General features: G+C 42.0%; 1 protein-coding gene and 1 pseudogene across 10 annotated transcripts in view; one reads left to right on the top strand and one right to left on the bottom strand.

Moving 5' to 3' along the window:
- Positions 1-14383: 14383 nt before the first annotated feature.
- On the bottom strand, positions 14384-17858 carry LOC149996223 (keratin, type I cytoskeletal 18 pseudogene; annotated as a pseudogene).
- A 1449-nt stretch (positions 17859-19307) lies between these two features.
- DOCK9 (dedicator of cytokinesis 9) overlaps positions 19308-23876 on the top strand; it is a 360039-nt gene continuing 355470 nt past the window's right edge. For all 10 annotated transcript variants that reach the window (XM_090258025.1, XM_090258022.1, XM_090258018.1 and 7 more), the window contains exon 1: positions 19308-19436. In XM_090258025.1, the coding sequence (XP_090114151.1) occupies positions 19308-19436 (129 nt within the window). The remainder of the gene's footprint in view (positions 19437-23876) is intronic.

Below are 23876 nucleotides of genomic sequence, written 5' to 3'. Positions count from 1 at the left end.
TGGTCATCAGGGAAGTAGAGAGTGGCCAAATATTGGCCACAACTCAGGCTTTCCATTAGAATTATGTGATGAGCTCTTTGTAAATATCAATGTCTGGTTAACTCATAATCTGAGGGGGAGATTATCATGTTTAAAAAATTCTTCAGGTGATTCCATTGAGAAGTCAGGATTGAAATAGCAGATGGTTAGAAATGAAAATAGATAATTCTCTCTTCTGAATTTATAAAGATCTTCAACAATCCCTTTATTGGCATTTTTACATACTTGTATACATGTTTTTACAACATTGTAGCCTTGAAGGGCAGAAATTTATTAATTATCACCCACATATTTAGCACTGTGATATTGAGTAAATAGATATTGCTCTATGCATATCGACATTCAAAGCATATCCTTGGCAGCTCTGCTCAAGGACAAGAAATATACCATGCAAACTACTGCAAATTCACTGAGTGAAAAGGACTTTTTTCTCTATTTGTTTCATTAATTATCAAGACTAACACAATGCTAAGCAGTTTATTTATTGTTTGGAGTCTGGGGAGCCATTCCTGGCAACAAGTTTTTTTGAGTAGCTCCTGCCTTGGCCTCCCCTGAATCCACGCTGGCGCTTAGCAACTTGCTTGATCAATAGAATGTGGCCTTTGGGGACTTCCAGTGCTAAATTATAGGAATTCTTGCAGCTATGTTCTGGAACTCTTGCATCATTCCTGGAGCCCTGAGCTGCCATGTAAGAAGTCCAACATGCTTGAGATAACAAATGGAGAGTCCTCGAAATTACATGAAGAGAGAGATGCTTGGCCAGCTCCCAAAGCACTTCTAGACGAGAGAATTGTCAAAAGATTTAAAGACCTCTTACTCTAGCAAAGCACATCATTAAAAAATATATATCACTATGATCCCCTATCAGTAGTATAAAGAAAAATCAGTTAAGTAATTTATAATAAAATAATATGTATTGAAATATTTTATTTTTAAAGATATTTTATTTATTTATTTTCAGAGAGAGGGGAAGGGAGGGAAAAAGAGAGGGAGAGAAATATTGATGGTGTCAGAGATACATCGGTTGGCTGCCTTTTGTATGCACCCTAACCAGGTTATGTACCCAACTGGGACAAAACCCACAACCCAGGCATGCACCCTGATCAGGAATTGAACTGACTACCTTTTTGCTTTGCAGGACAACACCCAACCAACTAAGCCACACTGGTCATGGCATATTGCAATATTTTAATGCCTCAGGTAAAGCACAAAGCAGAATCACTGGAGAATACAAAACTACAAATGCAGGTTAAAATGGGTGTGTTACGCTGGCCAACAGCACAACCGAATGCCATGGGTAGTGTTGCCTTTGGTGACTTCAGAAGATGATGAACACATTTTATATGGTTCTAAACAAATTCAAATACACAGAGCAGTGCTATTTACAATAGCCAAATGCTGGAAACAGTCTAAGTGCTCATCAGTGGATGAGTGGGTCGAAAAACTGTGGTATATTTACACAATGGAATAATACCATGCAGCAGAAAGAAAGAACTCTTTCCTTTTTTGATAGCATGGATGGAACTGGAGAGTATTATGCTTAGTGAAATAAACCAGGCAGCGAAAGACATATATCATATGATCTCACCTACTACAGGAACCTAATGAACAAACCAAACAAATGAGCAAAATAGAATCAGAGGCATGGAAACAAGGAACAGACTGACAGTGACCAGAGGAGAGTGGGGAAGGGGAGAAGTGAGGAAAGAAGGGGAAGGGTCTAGTCAAGGAACTAGTTTAAGTGACCCATGGACATGGACAACAGGGCAGAGATTGACTGTGTAGAGGGGTGGCGGGCAGGGGAGAGCAAGGGGGATAAAATGGGAAAACTGTAATAGAACAACGATGAAGAAAAGAAAAAATCAAATACAATATCTACTGATTTTACATATTAAGTGCATTCCTGAAAAATTCATTATATATTAAAACAGTATAAAAAATACCTTGTGTTTAGGAATTCTGATCCTTGGTAAGATGGAGAAAGCATTTTCTAGCATATTCTATCATCTGTCTCAGTGAATGCAGCTATGAAATCTGCATCAAGACGTTATTTGAGGACTCTGAAGAGTAAATGGGAGCAGATGGATTGGGAAAGAAGACCAGAATTTGGACTACCAATGAAATGGAAGTGAACTTCCTATTTTTGCCCTCACCAGTATTTTCCATACCTGGACTCCAGTAGCCTGAAACCTAGAAGAGGGCCACAGTCATGACTGGGAAGAGTTGTCCTGGTTGAAGTGACTGGAAAGGAGACTCCTAAACATAAAAGTGATCCAGGCGATCTCCTGTCTTTCTTTTTTTCTCAATTTTCTTGTGTCCTAGCCCCTAGGCAATCCCAGCCATTGCTTCAGCAGTAGGAGTCTACAGGCATCTAAAATTCTGGAGTGGGAAGATTTCCTTTCTAATCAGCGAAGCTGTGATCCAAAGATGGGGAAAAAACTCCCAATGCTTTTTTCTCTCTCTGTCTTCCCACCGCTTGGTCCTGGACATGGGCACTGTCCTGATAAATGTGCAACAGAGTGGGCTAGCTAATATCCCAGCTTTTCACATGGAGGACCGTAAAAGGGAATGACAGGAAACTAGAAAATACCAGGGATGTGGCAGAGAGAGAAGAAACTTAGGAAAATTCAAGAACTCCTGGCCTCACCACCAAGCTGCACGAATCTGACCCTAAAGATCATACTACAGATTTTAAGAACTGAACTATGAGTAGACACCACCCAGGTCCAAGACTGACTATTGGGTTGTGTACACACAAGACAGATCCTAATAGTATAGCAAAGATGTTGTAAATGGAAGTGACATTGAAAACATGATGTATGGAAAGAATAATGAAACAAAAAAGTCTACAAATAGACTCACACAGTATGGTCATTTGATTTTCAACAAGGGTTCAAAGGCAAATTAATGGAGAAAAAATAGCCTTTTAAGCAAGTGGTTTTGGGACAACTGGTGATCCATATGCAGGAAAAAAAAAAAATCCCCATCAAAACACTTTAGCCTAAACCTCAAACTTATGCAAAAAATTAACTCAAAATGGATTGTAGATCTAAATGTAAAACACAATGTAAGTTATACAAGTCCAGGAAGCTCAGAGGGTCCCAATCAAGATGAATCCAACGAGGCCCACTCCAAGACACATCATAATCAAAATGGAAAATTTAAAGATAAAGAGTGAATCTTAAAGGCAGAAAGGGGGAAATACCTAGTAAAACACAAGGGAGCTCTGATAAGGCTATCAGCTAATTTCTCAACAGAAACACTACAAGCTAGAAGGGAATGGCAAAATATTTTCCAAGCAATGAAAAAAAAAGGCCTACAACCAAGACTATTCTACCCAGTAAGGCTCTTATTCAAAATGAACAGTGAAATAAGGAGTTTCCCAGACCAAAAAAAAAAAAAAAAAAGGCTAAAAGAATACAACTCCACCAAACCAGCATTTCAAGAGATGTTAAAGGGACTGCTTTAAGAACATTACAAGGGGGTGGGGGTGGGGGAACACAGGTACAAATGGAGAAAATGGCAATGAATAAGTACTTATTAATAACAACCTTAAGTGGGATTATATACCCCAGTCAAAAGACATAGGGTAGCTGAATGGATAAGAAAGCATGATCCACCTATATGCTGTCTATAAGAGACCCATTTCAAGGCAAAAAATTTACACAGACTGAAAGTGAAGGGATAGAAAAAACTATTCCAAGCAAATGGACATGAAAAAAAAAATGAACTGGAGTAGCACTATTTATACCGAAAAGATAGACTTTGAAACAAAAGCTATAAGAAGGGACAAAGAAGAACACTTCATAATAATTAAGGGAATAGTCCCTCAAGAAGATATAACCCTTGTAAACATATATGCACCCAACATAGTAGCACCTAAGTACATAAGGAAGATTTTGGAGGACTTCAAGAAAGATATTGACAGCAACATACTCATTGTAAGGGATTTTAACACCCCATTGTCAACAATGAACAGATCTTCCAAGCAAAGAATCAACGTGGATATTGTTGTATTTAACAACACTCTAGATCAAATGGATTTAATTGATACACAGAACCTTTCATCCCAAAGAGGCAAAATATACATTCTTTTCAAGTGCACATGGAACATTTTCAAAGATAGACCATGAAGTAGGACACAAAACAAGCTTCAACAAATTCAAGAAAATTGAAATCATATCAAACAGCTTCTCGGATCACGATGTCTTGAAACTAGAAACCAACCTCAAAGAAAAAACTCAAAAACATTCAAATTCATGTAGACCAAATAACATGCTATTAAACAATGAATGGGTTAACGATGAGATCAAGGAAGAAATCAAAAAGTTTCTGGGAACAAATGAAAGTGAACATACAACAGCTCAAAACCTATGGGACACAGTAAAGGCAGTGCTGAGAGGGAAGTTCATAGCAATACAGATCCACCTATAAAAGATTAAAAAATCTCAAATAAACAACCTAATCCTAATCTACAAGAACTAGAGAAACAACAAAAAACAAAGCCCAGAGCCAGTAGAAGAAAGGAAATAATCAAGATCAGAGCAGAATTAAATGACATAGAGAGTTAAAAAAAAAAATCAAAGGATCAATGAATCCTGGAGCTGGTTCTTTGAAAAGATAAACAAAATTGACAAGGCTTTAACCAGATTCATCAAGAAAAAAAGAGAGAGGGCCCAAATATATAATATCAGGAATTAAAGTGGAAAAATTACAACTGATACCATAGAAATACAAAGGACTGTCAGAAATTACATAAACAACTTTATGCCAAGAAATTGGACAATCTGGGAAAAATGGGCAAATTCCTAGAAACACTGCAACCTCCCAAAACTAAATCAAGAAGAAGCAGAAAGCCTCATAGACTGATAACTAGTGAAATTGAAGCAGTAATAAAAAAAACTCCCAGCACACAGAAGCCCTGGATCACATGGCTTCACAGGCAAATTTTACCAAACATTTAAAGAAGAACTAATTCCTATTCCTCTCAAACTTCTCCAAAAAATTCAAGAAGAGGAAAGACTCCCAAACTGTTTTTATGAGGCCAGTACTATCTTAATTCCAAAACCAGGTTAAGACACTACAAAGAAAGAAAAGTACAGGCCAGTATTGCTGATGAACATAGATGCTAAAATTCTCAACAAAATATTGGCAATCTGAATCCAGCAATACATTAAAAAGATCAAACACCATGATCAAGTGGGATTCATCTCTGAGATTTAAAGATGGTGCAATATGCACAAATCAATCAATGTAATATACCACATAACAAAATAAAGGGCAAAAATTACACGATCATATCAATAGATACTGAAAAAGCATTTGATAAAGTACAGCTCCTATTTATGTAAAAACACTCAGGAAAATGGGAATAGAGGGAGCATACCTCCACATAATAAAGGCCATATACGAGAAATCTACAACCAACATCAAACTCAATGGGCAAAGACAAAAAGCTTTCCACTTAAGATCAGGAACAAGACAAGGGGGCCTGTATTCACAACTTTTATTCAACATAGTATTGGAAGTCTTAGCCACAGTGATCAGACAAGAAAAAAAAAATCAAAGGCACCCAAATTGGAAAGGAGGAAGTAAAACTGTCATTATTTGCAGATAACATGAGAGTATACATAGAAAACCCTAATACTACCAAAATATTACTTGACTTAATAAGTGAATTTGGCAAAATAGCAGGGTACCAAGTAAATATTCAAAAACCAAAGGCATTTCTGTACAACAATGAAATATCAGAAACAGAAACTAGGAGAAAATGTCCCATTAACTATACCAACAAGAAAAATAAAGTAACTATGAATAAACTTAACTAAGGAGGTAAAAGACCTGTACTTGGAAAACTACAGAACATTGAAGAAAGAAATTAAGGAAGATACAAATGTGAGAAACGCTCACAATAAAAACTGGGACACAGGACTTGAGCAGTAAAGCGAGGCCTTTATTCACGAGTCTGCAGAGCCCTGCGCACCCTCACAGCCAGGAGAATATGCGCACCAAGTAGACAAAGATGGCTGGTTTTATAGTCTTTCTTTGCTTCCCCACCCTAAAATTGCCCTGAAAGTGATTAGCTTCCCCACCCTGAAATTGCCACCCTAAAGTGATTAGCTTCCTTGCCCTAAAGTGAGAGTGATTAGCTTCCCCGTCCTAACGTAATTAGCTCCCCCTCCCCTCTCCTTCTTCCCCGTTTCTCCATTACTGGTTACTCAGGAGTTACAATCTAACACGGTTATCTAAATGCCCCTATTGTGATTTGTAGATATGCCAGTGCTGTCAACTCCCTTGTCAGAGATCCTTTAATTACATTTTCCCTTAAGATTCTTTAATTACATTTGCCCTTTGTTACTAATGACTTTTTACTGGTTTGGGAGTCACTATGTCTTTGTTTCTTACACAAATAAATGAAAGCATATACATTCAACACAATCCCTATTAAAATACCAATGATATATTTCACAGATCTAGAACAAGTATTCAAAAATTTATATGGAACCAAAAATGATGTCCAATATCTTCAGCAACCTTGAGAAAAAAGGCAAAGTAGGAGGGATCACAATACCTGATATCAAACTATACTACAAAGCCACCGTAATCAAAACAGTCTGGTACTGGCATAAGAACAGACACATAGATCAATGAAACATAATAGAGAATCCAGAAATAAACCCAAGTCTCTATGGTCAATTAATATTTGATATAGGGGGCAGGAGCATGCAAAAAAAAAAAAAGGAAACTGGACCACCAAATTTCACCACACACCAGAATAAACTCAAGATGGATAAAAGACTTAAATATAAACTGTGACATCATAAAAATCCTAGAGGAAAACATAGGCAGTAAAATTTCAGATATACCACACAGCAATATTTTTGCTGATATATCTCCTAGGGCAAGGGAAATAAAGGAAAAAAAAACAAATGGGCCTACTTCAATTTAAAAAGCTTCTGCATGGCTAAAGAGAACATCATCCCAATGAAAAAGGAATCGATTGTATGGGAGAACATATTTGCCAATGATACCATGGACAAGGGTTGATCTCCAAAATATACAAAGAACTCATACGACTCAACACCAGGAAGACAAATCATCTGATTAAAAAATGGGTCAAGGGTCTGAACAATCTTCTCCAAGGAGCACATACAGATGGCCCATGGACATGTATAAGGATGTTTAACATCACTAGCCATCAGAGAGATGCAAATTAAAACCAAAATGAGATACCACCTCACACCAATCAGAAAGGCCATCATTAACAAATCAATAAACACCAAGTGAGAGAGACTCTGGGTCCCTCGGAGTGGATGAAGAAACTACTCAGACACTCTCCATCTGAGGAAGGAAGGGAGGGGGTTTTCTCTAGTGGAAAATCACCCGTTTCTTTATTAGTCAGGGTTTTTATCCATTTTTCACATGCGGAAATAATTAAGGAAAATATGCAGCACTTTCCCAAATGGTAGGGAGTGAAAGGGAAGTGCAGATCAATACAGGGTTGAAACATCCAGATATTTTACACAATGTCAAAAACACTTCCTCTTACTTAATCGTTGTATTCTTCACATTTTACTGACAAGGATTTGAGGCTTTACAGAGAAAAACAGAGCAGGTTCCCTTTTCCTTAAAAGCCACTTTGTATTTCTATTCTATCTTTAAAATCCCCTGGAGGGTGAAATTCAGAGCAGGCCTGGGAGACAACCTGCTGGCTAAGGGCCCAGCTGGGGGCGGCTCCGCACAGCAGTCAGGGTCTCTTAAACCAAGACTGTCCGCTTCCCATATCTCCCCATGTCTGTCTGTCCCCCACAACCAAGTACTTTCAGGGATGTGGAGAAAAGGGAACCCGGGTGCATTGTTGGTGGGAATGCAGACTGGTGCAGCCACTGTGGAAAATAGTATGGAATTTCCTCAAAAAACTAAAAATGGAACTGTTTTTTGACTCAGTGATTCCACTGCTGGGATTATACCCTAAGAATTCTGAAGCACCAATTCGAAAGAATATATGGCACCCCTATGTTCACAGCAGCAGCATTTATGATAGTCAAATGCTGGAAACAGCCCAAGGGCCCATCAGTAAATGAGTGGATCAAAAAACTGTGGTTCATTTACACAATGCAATACTACACAGCAGAAAGAAAGAAGGAACTCCTAGCCTTTGCAACAGCATAGATGGAACTGGAGAACATTATGCTATGTGAAATAAGCCCATTAGTGAAAGACAAATATCATATGATCTCACCTATAAGAGGAATCTAATGATCAAAACAAACTATCAAGCAAAAAAGAACTAGAGGGATGGAAATAAGGAACAGGGTGACAGGGACCAGAGGGTAGGTTAGAGGAGGATAAGGGTGGAAAGAAGGGGAAGGGACTAGTAAAAAACATGTATGAATGACCCATGGACATGGACAACAGGATAGGGATTGGCTGTGGGAGTAGGGTGTGGGCTGGGCAGAGGAGAGCAAAGTGGGGAAAATTGGGACAATTATAATAGAATAACAATAAAATACTTAATAAAAAAATACAAAAACAAACAAACAAACCAATCTTTCCCTGACCGGGGTGGCTCAGTAGATTGGTGGTCATCCCACAAAGCAAAAGGTCACTGGTTTGTGATTGCTGGTCAGGGCACATGCCTGGGTTGTGGGCAGTCTTTCTGGAGTGTATAGGGGAGGCAGCTGATCAGTGTTTGCCACACAAATTGATATGTCTCTCCTCCTCTTTCTCCCTCCCTTCCCCAAGTGTCTATCAGTAGATGAATGGATACAACAACTGTGGGACATTTACACAATGAAATAGTACTTGGCCATAAAAAAAAGAAAATTTTGAGAACATTATGCTAAGTGAAATAAGACAGTCAGAGAAAGACAAATACCATATGATTTCACTCATATTTAGAATCTTATGAACAAACTGAACTAACAAGCAAAATAGAGACAGACTGATAGATAAAGGGCAGAATGACAGCTACAGAGGTGGAGGGGAGGATGGGGGCAATGGTGATGGAGAGGAGGGATCAGGCAAAAAGGGAAAAGGATTCATGGACATAATTGTAAGGTGGGAGGTATAAGGGCGCTAAATGGTAATGAAAAAATACAATAAAAATTAAAAATAATAAATTTTAAAAAGAAAAAAACAAACAAACCCAAGTTTTATGAGCACAGAAAAAAAATAAAGACCACTAAATAAAATTCTTTAAAAACAAAAAAATAAAAACATCTTTATAAGTTCATAGAATCATTGTCCTAACAATTCCTTTTATTTATATATTACAGCTTAACTATTCCTTCACTTGAGTGGTAAACCTTCATGTATTCAGAAGGTCTGTTGATGCAGCTGAATTTTCCCCCCTCTGCCTGTTGAGTGACAGAACTATTGAAATTAGGTTGTCAAGACAAGTGAGGAAAAAGTGATGGTTAACCCTTCCATTTTTCTGCAGTTTTGCAGAGAGGAAAACAGGTTAGGACAGGAAGTTCAGTTGACAGTGATAGCTCTTATAATACAGTATAATGAGGTAAGAATTTGTGGGGTTAGAATTTTATGAGAAATCGCTTAGGCAACAAAACTGTCATTGGGTTTACTGTTGGGTAAAATAAAAGTGATCCCAAATGAAAGCTCTGGGGTGGAAAAAAGAATGGTGAGCTAATCAACTAATAAATATATGAGCATATCTGATCAAATATTGACTATATCAAACAAAAACAGTAATGCCTAATCTACGGATCTTAAATCAACCTGCAATATAAAGCAGGATGGTGTTTGACAGGATGGTGTTTACCAGTCATTTTGTATCTTTTCTATGAATTTTTTGGTTATGAGTTTTGTCCATTTTCCTATTGGGTGTTTGGTCTTCTTTCCCCTTAAGTTTTAAAGGTCAGTTGGAGCATTTTAAATGGTCTGCAGTTTGCCACATCGCTGGAAATGGAAGTCTGAATGCTTGCCGCTCACAAAATGTGGTCTGTGGATCAGCACCATCTGCATCAGTTAAGAGTCTGACATTACCAGGGATATTGCTAGAACTGTAGATTTTTTGGCACCAGACCTGACATTCTGAATCAGAACCTGCGTCTTAATAAAGTCCCCACATGATTTATATGCCTAATGAAGTTTGAGAAGCCCTGGTCTCGATGATCTCTTAAAGACTTCATATTTCATCTCCTCTAGGAATCTCTCCTGACTAAAATAGAAGTGAAAGAGGGGATTATATTCCTCTAGTACCATTAACTCTAACTGGTTTCTGTGAACTCATGTGCTATACTAATTGCATACCTTTCCCCAGCTGCTCTATCTTGAAGGAAATGATGCATCTTCTATTTATGCTAGTAAAATTTTTGAAAGCTTGCTTTCTAAAATTAATCAGCCCATGTTCTTAGAACACAAGAATTATAAGAAACATTTAGAAAATGAAGTACAGTATAATGGTTCCTCAAAAAATTAAATATAGGACTTCCGGCCAAGATGGAGGCGTAGACAGACATGCTGCATCTCCCTCCACAACTAAGAAGGAATACAACTACCTCAAAATTAGAAACAACCAGAAGTTCCAGAAAATCAAACTGCAGGGAAGTCCAGCAAACAAAGATATAAAGAAGAAATACTCATCCAGACCAGTAAGAGGAGCGGAGCCGGGGCAGAGAGGACGCAGTGTGGTGGTGGCAGCAGCAACAACAGCAGCAGGCTGGCGGAAAGCGCAGTTACACGTTTTAAAAAGTCAGAGGGACACCTGGGGAGCGTTCCCAGCTCCTCACCAGACCACGTAGCTCACTGTCCCAGCACTGGGGAAAATCAAGCCTCATTGCTTTTGACTGTGCAAACCAGTGGGGGTTGTGACGGAGGCAGAAACTGCCAGTCTCTCAGCAGAGTCTGCTTGTTTAAAGGGCCCCCACGGACCTAGAACGTCTGCAGACACATCCAGTCTGGGAACGATGGCCAGGGCAGCAGCTAGAGGGGCGCCAGTCTGGTGCGGAAGTGGGAGAAGTGCCTGGAAAAGGGACAAGTGCTGGGCAAGCAGCATTGTTCCTTCTCAGACCCCTCCCCCGCATATAGCGCCACAACATGGTGAAATAGGTTGCCCGTTATTGATGAATACCTAAGGTTCTGGTCCTTACAACATAGTAGGAGGGACAGCTCTCCCTGGGACAGGGAAGCAAACAAACACAGGAGACTTCTGGCCAAGATGGAGGCCTAAACTTACACGCTCCGTCTCCCTCCACAACTAAGAAGGAATACAACTACCGCAAAACCAGAAATAACCAGAAGTACCAGAAAATAAATGGAAGTCCAACGTACAAAGTTATAAAGAGGTGGTGCTCGTCCAGACAGGTAGGAGGGGTGAAGCTGGGGAGGAGAGTTCAAGCTGTGCTGTCCACGGCGGCAGCAGCAATGAAGGCAGGACAGCGGTAAGCACAGTCACCCGTATATAGGGGGAGGCGAGAAGCGCCTGGGGAGCACCCTCAGCTGCAGACCAGACCCACCAGCTTGGGATTCCAACGCTGGGGAAGGCAGACCTCCATTGCCTTGGACTGTGAGGCCCGGAGGGAGTGGGGACAGAGGAGGAGGCTCTTGGTCTCTCAGTGAAGAGTGAATGGCAGGAACCAATCTTGGACACCTACCCCTGCAGAAAATGCCACAGCATGGTGAGAAGGGTCGCCCTGTTGTGACGAGGGCACGGGGCTCCGCCCCCTATAGCATAGGAGGTGTGACAGCCCTGCCAAGGAAGCAGAGGTAAATACAAAATGGTCAGGATTCCCATGACGCAGCTGACCAGATAGCAAATATCTAATCTAACGAAGCAGCAGGTAGGAAGTCTTTCTGAGGCACAGTTCAGAGCTTTGGTTATAAAAATGCTTACAGACCTAACAGCAGATCTTAAGACGGGGAAGGAATGAAGGCTAGTCCTGCTGAAATGAACAAAAACACATACAAAACTAGTGATGAGGGAAAGAAAACCAGTGATCAAATCAACAAATCGGAACATAGGCAAGGAACAGTCAGTCAGAGCAGAAAGAGGAAAAGAGAAGTGAGGAAAATGAGGAGAGGCTCAGAAACTTATTGAAAAACTATAAGCGGGCCAACATCTGAATCATAGGGCTGCCAGAAGGTGAAGAAGAAGAACTAGAAATTGAAAAATTATGTGAAAAAGTAATGAAGCACAACTTCCTTAACTTGGGGAAGGAAATAGACTTACAGGTTCAGGAAGCACAGAAAGTTCCAGATAAACTGGACCCAGGGAGAACCACACGAAGACATATTACAATCAAAATGTCAAAAATTAAGGATAAAGAGAGAATCTTAAAAGCAGCAAGACAGAAGAAGAGAATTACATCAAAGGAATCCCAATAAGACTGTCAGCTGATTTCTCAAAAGAAACTCTGCAGGCAAGAAGGGACTGGCAAGAAAAATTCAAAGTAATGAAAAGCAAAAACCCACAACCATGATTACTCTATCCAGTGAAGCTGTCATTCAGAATAGAAGGGCAGAGAAAGTGCTTCCAGGACAAAGTAAAACTGAAGGAGTTATTAGATCCAAACTACTGTTATATAAAATGTAAAAGGGACTTGTTTAGGAGAAAGAAGATCAAAACTATGAACATTAAAATGAAAACTGTATCACAACAACCAGCAGCAGAATTAGGGAATTGAAACAAAGGCAGACTAAGTAGGCAACGAGAGTGGTAAAAGAATTATAGGTATGGGGAACGTTTTGGGGGTAGGTCAGCAAGGAGGGAGAAGAGGGGAAGGGAGGGAGATGGTACAGGAATTAAGAAGCATAGTAGGAAGGAGTGGAGTAAATAGGAATATGTTGAGAAGAACTATATGCACAACCAATGGGCATGGACTAAGGGGGTGGCAACTGGAGGGTGGGGTGTCACTGGGTGGAGGGGAACAAAAGGAAAAGACATTGGGACAACTGTAATAGCATAAACAATAAAGCATATTAAAAAATTAATATAAAATTACCGTATGATCCAGTAACTCCACTTCTGGGTGTATACCCAAAATAATTGAAAGTAGAGACCCAACAAACATTTGTACACCCATTTTCATATTAGCATTATTCACCCTAGCCAACAGGGGAAACAACCCAAGTAATTGTACATTGATGGATGAATTTATTTAAAAAAATGTGATACGCACACAATAGAATATTGTTCAGGCTTAAAAGGAGGAAATTCCAACACATGCTGAGTGAAATAAGCTAGACACAAAAAGAATTATATTGTATGATTCTATTTATATGAGGTACCTAGAGTAGTCAAATTCATAGAGACAGAAAAATAGTGTGGTGGTTGCTAGGAACCGAGGGAAGGGGGAACTACTGTTTAATGACTATAGAATTTCAGTTTGGGATGATGAAAAAATTTCTGAAGATGGATATTAATAATGGTTGCACAACAATGTAAATGTACTTAAGGACATTAAACTGTGTGTTTAAAAATGGTTAAAACGGTAAACTTTATATTACATGTATTTTACCACAATAAAAAACCCAAAGTCTATTCACCCTTAGCTTGTTAGAAACTTCAAATTTTAATGATTATAAATTTTGATCTTTAGTAATGCCTCGTATACAACAAAGTTCATATTTTTTATAGAAGTTTCAACTTTCATAGGAAAAAAGTATAAAATTAATAGATGCTTTTGAGAAAATGCAATTAATGCAAGGATAAAATAAAGAATGAAAGCCTCCTCTGCACTTCTTGGATGCTACAATCCACAGGTCTGATTACTCTTTACAGGTTACTTTTTATTCATGCTAATAACAGATGTGCTCTTTAAGGATATACCTGGAAAAGATTTAAAAATAATTATGTGTCATTAAGACACACACAAATCCTATAGCAAACCTAACAAGGAAATGATGTAGTAAGAGATTATTTAGACATGGATAGTGTTTGAATTACAAATATTTGAGCATAGTGCAGTCATTTATATGCAATTTTTCAAAACCAGCTGCAATTATATCTTATCTCCACTACCTACTAGTATCATCCTCAACTAAAGGAAAGCTTTCTTTCTATAGCTTTGGGAAAACCAAGACAGAGTTACTATTCAAGCCGATAAATGTGTCTTCCACCACACTTAAGACACCATCCATTCCCATTCCACAAAGGGCCTTTGCTTGGAGCTGATGCTTTCTGAAAAGGTGTGACTGCCTTTCTCCAGGAGTTGATGTAGTAAAAACTCACACAATTCTAGTGGGGATTAAAAAAAAAAAAAGCTTTTGTTAGGTGTATTAGTGTCCAAAGATTGTTATTTTTTTAAATTATTTTTTTAATGTTCAGGGAACTCTGAACATTTTACTGGCCTCCTGCCCCACCAAGGGATGCCCCACTTCTGCTTTAACACCTCAAAACTTTGGTATAATTGACTTCAGACACCACTTTGCTGTCCACAATCCAGAGAGTTTGTAAAGTGTGGCTGTTGTTCAGGGCATCAACAAGATCAAAATTCTCCCCTTCTTTCAGTAGGTGGCAATTTCACCCTCCAGATTGACCTTGATGTTCAGCAGGGGCTCATACTCCTGGGCCTGGTGCTGCTCCTCTGCCTGGGTCTGGGCCAGCTCTGACTCCAGGTGCAGCAGGATCCCATTGAGCTGATCCACCTGCATGGCATAGTGCGTCTCCATTTCCCTCAGGCTGTTCGCCAAATGGGACTTGTCAATCTCCAAGGACTGAACCATACATCTCTGCTCTGTGAATGTCATCTTAACAGCTCCTATCTCAGTGGTCTGTGAGGTGACCACTGTGGTGCTCTCCTCAGTCTGATGGGACCAGTGCTTGTCTAGCTCCTCTCGGTTCTTCCGAGCCAGCTCATCATACTGGGCCTGGAGGCCTGCCATGATTTTGCTGAGGTCCTGAGATTTGGGGGCATCCAACTCCACAGTCGATCCAGAGTTGGCGATATGGTTTTATAGAACATTTATTTCCTCCTCTTGGTTCTTCTTCATGAAGAGCAGCTCCTGCTTGAGAACCCTGATCTCTGTCTCCAACTGCAGATGAGTGATATTCCTCTCACCAATGACCTTTCAGAGGCCACTGATGTCATTCTGCACAGACTGGTGCAAGGCAAGCTCCATTTCATACTTGACTCAGCAGCAAGATGGGCATTGCCAATCTGTAGAATGATGTGGGCAATGTCCACAGAATTTGCGAAGATTTGAGCCCTTAGGCCCTTGATGGTCTTGAAATAATGCCCCAGTCTCTGACCTGGGGTCCCTTTTTCTCTAGGTGTTCCCAGATTTTGCTCTCTGGTCTCTGATTATCAGTCTCCAGGCTTCTCACTTTCTCCAGGTAGTAGGCGAGCAGGTCATTCAGACATTTCATAATCTCCTTCTCACTCTGGATGTCTCCTATGCCTGCCAGACCCCCAGCCATCCCTGCATCCAGGCCCCTGGATCCCCAGCTGCCCAGCAACTGGTGGAGTGGGACACTGAGATCCAGGAGCCTGAGCCCCTGGTGCCTGCACAGACTCTGGCCAACCAGACCTGGTGGCTGGGCGACTGCATGGCCCCCAGGGTCTGGTAGTTTATGGAGAAGTTGGAGTGTGTGATGAAGCTCATGTTGTTCAGGGAGAAAGGCAAAAAACCGAGACTCGGGTTGAAGCTGCAGTGACCAAAGGTTGTTTTAATAAAGTACCACAAACAGGGTGGCTTAGAACAACAGAATTTCCTTTCTTAGAATTGTGGAGGTTAGAATTCCAAAATAAAGGTCTGAGCAAGGCCATACTCTCTCCAAAGGCTCAAGGGAAGACTCCTTTGTCTCACAGAGCTTCTGGTGATTGCCAGCAATCTTTGGTGTTCCTTGACTTGTAGATGCATCATTCCAATCTCTGCCTTTGTTGCCAGATGGCCTTCTCCTTGTGTGTCTGTGTCTATGTCTCTTCTCTTCTCATGAGGATGTTAGTCATGTTGGTCCAGTATGACTTAATTTTAACTTGGCATCTGCAAAGACCTTATTTGCAAATAAGGTCACTTTCACATGTACTGTGATTAGGACCTCATTATTTACTTTAGATGGATACAATTCAACTCATAACAGTAGAACCAAGTTTCTGCTCTAAGTTAAACACGAGAAATGTTCCATTTGTTAAAAACATACTTTATCAGGAAAAAGTCTCAGATCTGGGTTGCTGGGAAAATCAGTATTCCTGGGCCTAGTTCACATTTCCATGCCTCTTTCTTCCACTATAAGAAGTTACACTTGGTTAGACACTGTCAGTGACTACTGTCAGAATCTCATATTTCATTCCCTGTTTCCTAAATGAAAACCTGCTGATTTTAGAATATAATGAGTCAGCAAGCAAGCACAGAGTTTAGGGCTGGTAGAGATGAACATGAAATTATAGTAGTCCCTCTCTATATTGTGGCCTCACTGTATTGCGGGATTTAAAAAAATATTTTATTTAATTATTTATTGTGGATTTTTCGCTATATCGCAGGATTTTGCGGTACTGTATATGTATGTTGTTAAAGTTACATAGGTTTAAGAGTGTAGAATATGTTTAAGAACATAAGTAGTGTTTATAAAAGTGTGGAAAGGGTTAATAAGGGAGTGGGAAAGGTTAATAAGGGACTGGGAACAGTTTATAAGTATGTGGGAAGGGTTTATAAAGTCTTAAAATATATATAAATACTAAAATAAACGTAAGGTTCCTACTTCGCAGATTTTCACCTATCGTAGGGGGGGGGGGGGTCTAGAACGTAATCCCCACAATAAGTGAGGGAATACTGTAGATTGGGGAACTCTTCACTATTAAGGTATATGTGCTCTTTTCTTTGCTCATGTATTTCTTAAAACAAAATGAAACAAAGGAAAAAAATAAAAAATAAATTAAAAAGGCCTATTACCAGTGTGCTTTGCTGTTGTTTTTAGTATATATAATCTATTTCCCTTCTATGGAAGTAGATAGTGCTTAGCAACCCAAGTTAATATGGTGGGTAAAGGTTTATGCTGTTTAGGACTTCTTCAGGAGTGAGAAACTCAAAGTGAAATCTTAATTTAGAATTTTCAGACTACCATCTGACAGTTCAGGTAAGAACTGAGCTGACAGCCCTTGAGGGTGTGGGGGTGTTGTCCCATAGACTGAAAGGTTGTGGGTTCAATTTCCATTAGGGCCCATACCCAGGTTTGGGGTTCCATCTCCAGTCCAGCCCGGCATGTAGGAGAAAGTAACCAATCAATGTTTCTCTCTCACATTAAAGTTCCTCTCAGTCTGTCTGTCTCTCTCAGGTGAGAATTTAAGAAAAACAAACAAACAAACAAAAAACTGATTTGACATACACCAGTGTAGCTCAGAGGTATAAATTTGGGGTGTGGATGGTCTTACAAAACAGTACAAGGCAGGGTGAGGCTGGTCTGTACCTCCCTAATCTATTGGGATCACCCAGTTTATGTCTAGGCCATTCCCTGATTTCATAGAGGAAGTAGGTTAGTGTGGGATTGTTTTTACTATCCACACATTACTTGTTTTGTTTATCTTCCATCCTGTCAGGCTTACTCAGTGCAACATCCTGCCTTCCAATCGACTAGGAAAATAATTCAAACCAGCAAGCATTTATTGAGTGCTGTTTGCATGCCTAATCTCCAGTCTTACGTGACAGACCTGCCCATTAAGTCCTGAAGAGAGCATGGGATTGGTAGTTTTCTTTACCACTTTAAGATTCCGTTTTAAGCCAGTGCTGTTTTCTGTCAGCGTGGGACACAACGGGAGGCTTCCTTCCCCGCAGTAACAGCGGCTACGAAGTCCCTGGACACTTGAGCGGAAGAAGCCACTGGGATTCCTCTGAAGCCTGAGTTGGGAGGCCAAGGCTAGCATTCCGGAAGCCTAGCTGGCAGGTAAAGAGCTGTCCATCAGCAGGATATGGGCGTGTCCCGTGCTAACTGGCCAACCATGGGAGCCACTCTTAAGAAGGTCCCCGCCCCGGGAATCCGCCCAAATCCAATCCACTGAGCATGCGCTATGGCGCCTACTCAAATTCTTCCCAACTCACCCTTTCCCCGGTTGAGTCAAGGTTTGGCTGTTCAGGGTTTCCTCAGAAAAGGGGGGGAAAGAAGAAAAGGCAGTGGGTGTCCTGTAGCGATGGGAAAGCGGGAAAGGCTATGTGAAGAAATTCCTCAGAGTGGTGGTTGTGGCTTGCAGCCGCCAGGCTTATCATGTCATTTCAGCCTCTTGCAGATTACTGTCCTTAGTTTATAGAAAGGATAAGCGAGGCTTTTAAGTTTTTATCCCATTGAAGGTGAGGCAGCAGGTCGCTCTTGGAAGCCGGGGGTGGGGTGGGGTGGCCTTCGTGACTAGCAAGCGAGTCCGGCCTACAGCGTCCTTTACCTCGGGATGCTCCGTTAGGCTCCAAGAAGCTTTCCACATTTCACTGTATGCCTCTGGGGCACTCCGCCCGGCTCTGCACCTCAGCTGCTTCCGAACAGCCCAGTGTTCTCTCGGTGCCCTATAAAGGCCACCTTCCTGAAACTTTAGACTCCTCAGGCCTAGGCGCACAATGGGACATGCTGCCACCAAGCCCGGACCCTGAGGGTGACAGCGGGGTTCCCAGGGCTCTAGAGGTGCTCCACGGGCAGGGAACCCAGGGTCTCAGGGTCGTAGAGTATAGGTGCCAGTTCCGGGGTCTTCACCTTCTTCAGCCCCGGGCTGTGCGCCCTCCGGCAGGCGCGCGCAACCCTCATCTTGGGTCATCAGGGTCCCCGCCTGGGGAACGTCAGACCAGAGTGAAGACATTCCCTGGAGTCCCCACCTGCCCCGCTGCCCCCCCCCCCCCCCTTCACGGTGCGCTGCCCAAGTCCTCCTGCCTCGCTCCAGTGCTGCATTGCGCGCTGTGCCAGTAGGACAGCCCTCCAGGGCTCTTGGTCCTGCCATGCCAGCCCCTCCTCCGCCTGCCCCGCCCCACGCCGCACCGGACACCCCGCCCCGAGGAGGCGGCCCGGAGAGCTGCAGGGGTGGGAAGCTGGTGGCACCAGGGAGTCACCACAGCCTCCACAGGCACGGTTTCCCCTAGCGAGCCCAAGCGCTGCTCCGAACCAGGGGAACTGAGGACGCTGATAGGGTCGACTAGGAGCGTGACACGGTTCAGAGAGCGCGGCAGGGTCTGCGCCGCCAGGACGTGGTGCGGCGGAAACAAGCAAGCGGCGGTGCTGGGATCCGAGGGCGGGTGGGGCGCCGAGAGCGCACCTGGCGAAGGCGCGGCCGGGCCAGACCGCAGGAGCAGGCGCAGCGGCGGCGGCGGCGGCGGCGGCAGCAGCAGCAGCAGCGAGGATGTCGCAGCTATCGCTGCTCCCAGCGTCGGCGGAAACTAGGAAGTTCACCCGGGCACTGAGTAAGCCAGGCACAGCGGCCGAGCTGCGGCAGAGTGTGTCGGAGGTAGTGCGCGGTTCGGTGGTCTTGGTGAGTGCGGGACATGGGACTGAGGGACGTCAGCGGGTGGCCACCTCCTCCATGCTCTTCTAAGTCGGCTGGGCTGAGGTGCAGTAGCGGAGCCTACTGGGTCTTAAAGATTAAGAGGTGGTGGGAAAGAGGGGCGGGGGTATTGGACAGGGGAAAAGAGGATGGTACTGGAGGGGCATCAATCTCTAGATTCCACCCTGCGTCCGGGGTCTTCTCCCCACTGCTGCCGCTTACCTGGGAGTGAGATTGCTACCTCCACTTACTCCGTTCCCCATCCCCCAGCCAGTTTACCTCCCTCTGTCAACCGGGAAGTTACTCTCCTTCCCTCCACCCCCAGTCCCTCCCACAGCCTCCTTTTCCTTCAGTATGTGGAGGGGCTTGGCGCTTGTAGCTTGGAGGGGCGCAGTGGCGTGGAGATTTGGCCTTCCTTTCCCAGTCCGCAGCATAGGGGTGGGAGATGGCCCTGCGGACCCTTTGTGTGGGCTGACCCCCAAAAGGGAAGGGGGCTCCTCATCCTCTTCGTCTTCTCCCTTCTAGCAGGCATCCTGAGGGTTGGTCTCTTATGAAGGGTTAGGGGTTGTGATAGGAATCCTTGGTCATTTCATCTTGGTGCAAATTACTATGAAGCTTGGGAATTTGAAGCAAGCGAAGCAAGCAACTCCGAGATTAATCTGGTTGTAGCAGAAGGTCTTTAGAGAATAGACCCCTGGATGTGAGGAAGATGAAGTTTTAAATGAACTTTTTCACAGCCAGGGCTGGCCCTGCAATATCAGGAAACGCAATATGCCTGATCACTTGGATGGTCCAGGAGAGGAGCGACGTTTGAGCAGCAGCGTGTTCTTCAGGGCCGCTGGAAACTTTTTGTAGCAACTTGCCTTGTCAGTGACATTTGTTTTCTTGAAAGGGGTTTGTTTGTGGGTGGGTAACTTGTGGTGGTTGTTGGAACGATGCAAGAAGATGGGCCTTGGAAGTGATTGTGTTTAGTGGCACTGTGTGTGGGGTATTATCAGGGTGGAGTGCCATGTCCTTTAAAACATGAGCTGGGGCATGTTTTTGGTGGCAGACAGATGCCCTTCCTGGGCAGACACAAGATGACATGAATGACATGAATGATGTTTGTGGATATTGGAGATGACGTTTTCACTGATTTCCAAATTTAGCTTGCTCATTTAGATTTTTCTCTTTAATTGCCGGCTCCGTAAACTCACTCTAGATTCCGCAAACTCCAATTTGTTCCATAATAAACAGATTTTATTTTTCCTTTTTTCTGAAGTTGATCCATTGATGGTACGGAGTAGAGCAGTAGTTGGCAAAATACCTGAACCTGGCATTTCATCCATTACGCCAACTTCTGTTGCTTTGGCTTAAGTGGACGTCTGCATCTTCCCAACTTTAGCAATGTATGTTAAGGCTAAAATCGCATTGTCTCTGGTTTCACAGGAAACTTAATTTTTTAAGACTAGGGGCTACAGTTCTCATCAGGGATTTGTGGCAAAAGAAGAGTAAATAAAACATAACTTTGCCATAATTTCCAAAGTGCTGGCAGACCTGAACTGAAGAGGGGGCATTAGTTTAATAAGCCATTAGGTTGAGCACAGAAGTGCCAACATAGACACCACACTGCTAATTATTGATGCACAACAGTCCTTGAATATCTACTTTTCCTTTTGGAGAATGGCCTACTGATAGTGACTTAGTTCATTCCCATGTGTGACATTCTCCTACTGTGTTAGCTTACGACACTTTTTAATAGAGTATCTTTTTCCCTGGATACCTTTAAGCATGAACACCTGGCTGGTGTCTCAATTTGTAGTGCTGTTTATCTGTGGTCACTTGTTTGATGAGATCTGTTATGAAAGAAATACAAACTGTAGGAAAGCAGGTGGGCCCTCTGGTGAGTGAAAGGCTCCCCTTGAATGGGGAATGCATTGCAATGGTTCTGCATTACAGAGGGAGGAATTTGGGATAGCTTACAGACACTAAAAGTTACCCATAAATTTCACTTCCCTCATCTCCTGCCAGGTACTCTGCCACAGCTACCTTCCTCTTGCTGCTCCCCACCTGCCCTCAGTATCTGCCAGGAAGTGACAGCAGGTGCATCTCCCACATAGGTTCTGGCTCCGCTTTGTTCTAGGATGATCAAAGAAAGTAACTCTGATCCATGCAGGAGGCAGAGCCACAACCAAGCCAGGCTTTGGAGTACTGTGGTCCACCGATCTATGCTTGGGTGGAAGTATAACCCTGCTCTGTCTTTGACGCCTTGGGTCAGTGCAAATACAATGCCTCTAGCATAATAAATGCTCATTAAATATTCTTAACTAGCTGACTATTAAAGCAGTTCTGCAGATGGACTAAAAGAAAAAACACACAGGCTGTCAATTTACTAGCTCTTCCCATGCTTCTAGTATTGATGAGTGGCTAGTAGTGAGTTCAGAAACAATAAAATTAAATAGTTCAGTGGGTTATAAAGGCTGCCATTTAACAAACAAGCTTAAAATGTAAAACTGAGATGTGCACATAACTTTTTCATAGCTTTATTTTTATATGTTTAGGTTTGTGAACTTTTAAAGATGGTTTTGTATTAATTTATTTTAAAAGCTTGAAAATAAGCAAAAAATGTGGGGAGAAGAGTATAATGACCCCTCATATTCCGTCACCAAGATTCAGTAATTATCAAGATTTTACTAGACCGTTTCAGCTGTTCCTTTTTTCTGATATGTGTGTGTGTGTGTGTGTGTGTGTGAGTGATTGTGAGTTCCAGACATCCTGTCATGTCACCCCTGTATACCTAGTATATATTATTAAAAATAAGAATATTTTCTTACAATATTATAATGCCATTATGCTAAAGTTAACAATACTCTGTTGATATACTATTCAGTTTTTCCATTTTACTTAAGAAACATTTTTGATTAGTAGTTTGATCTAATCAGGCTCCAACAAGGTTTGCAAGCATTTTGAAATGTGGTTTCTTCTTTCCTGAGCCTTAGAATTATTTATGATGGAGAGAACTGTCGGTGGGGTCAAGAGTCCTGGGTTTTAATCCTAGAGGTTCAGTAGTTCAGAGCATGGGCTTTGCAGCCAGAGAGCCGGGCTGAAATCTCAGCTCTGTCTCTTATCAGCTGTACAGTGTTAGGCATATAACTTAACCTTGTTATGCCTCAGTTTCTTCATCTGTGGAGTGGAGATAATAATTGTACTTAAATTATGGGGCTGTTGGGAGGATTAAATGAACAGTACAGGTAAAGCTGTTAGTGCTCGTCATATATTCTTTCAGCAACTAAGTCACTTTGTGCTGTCACTTAACTTCAGGACTCCTGTTCTATTAAACAGGCAACTTTACTGGATTATTTCTAGAGCCCCTTTCCCCACCAACAGGCTTTGATTCTAAGCTGTTTTTATTAGAGTAGTCGATGTACTACTAGTAATATTCCAACAATATTTACTGTAGAAAAAGTAACTTATGATTTTGGGTAATGAAAGAAGAATCCTCATGATTCCAGAATTAGCTTTCCATGATTTAGAATTGTCAGGAGGGCATCATGCTCAAAATACGTGCAAGCTCAGAAAAAAGACTAGAAATAATTCCCTGAGCAGAGTCGAATTGTGATTGTTTGTGGAGCTCCTGAAAGCATTTTTACCTTCAATCTCTCAATGTAGTAAAGATAGCATCATAATGTCCTAGATCTAACAGTATACCATCCAAGGCCTAAAATATCCTTTCTCTGAAAGATTTGTGACACAGCTCTTTGTATGGGTTTGCTGACTTTTATGCCCTTGGATATTGATGCCCAAGTCATCTGGCTGCTGGCTTCCTTATTGATCTTTTCTCATGTTCAGTTTAAACCCTCCTTCTATGTGAAGCCCCTGCCAGCAGTATCATTCTGTGCCCTTTGGAGATCTAGCAATATAAAATAAAATGAAATGAAATGAAACCAAGTCAGGTCATTATTAAATTTTCCTTTGGGTTTCTAGAGGATGGACAGAAGGTGTGAAACGATAATCTCCCAGAGTATGTGCTTGGGCCTTCTTCACCCTCCCAGTTCAGCCAGCTCAGGATTCCAGTATTGTCTGAGGTAATGTGAGGCCCGAGTGGTGTTCTTTGAAATGCTCTGGTAACATAAAACCTCATTTTGGCTGTAGTTTTAAATCAGATACATTAGTAAATCGTCAACTAAACTGGCTGGAGCTTCACCTCACTGTCTTTCTTCACCCTCTGGTGGAGTTCTAACAAATAGAAGTAATCCCAAAATACAGGAAGCAGGGTGGAGGCCCATCTCCAACTAGATAATCAACAACAGGTTCTATTTCTTTGGCCTCTAGTCTATTTGAATATTAGGAGACTGGAGGGCCTTGAATTTGAAAAGGGAAGGAAGGAATTGTGAAACTTTTATCCATATTTATTGAGGGTCTGCTCTCTGCTAGGACTCTGCTTGGTGC

Source organism: Furipterus horrens, unplaced genomic scaffold (assembly GCF_987537825.1).
Source record: "Furipterus horrens unplaced genomic scaffold, mFurHor1.1.pri manual_scaffold_12, whole genome shotgun sequence".
NCBI lineage: Eukaryota > Metazoa > Chordata > Mammalia > Chiroptera > Furipteridae > Furipterus > Furipterus horrens.
The sequence above is the reverse complement of the archived record's forward strand: the minus strand, read 5'-3'. Positions and strand labels throughout refer to the sequence as shown.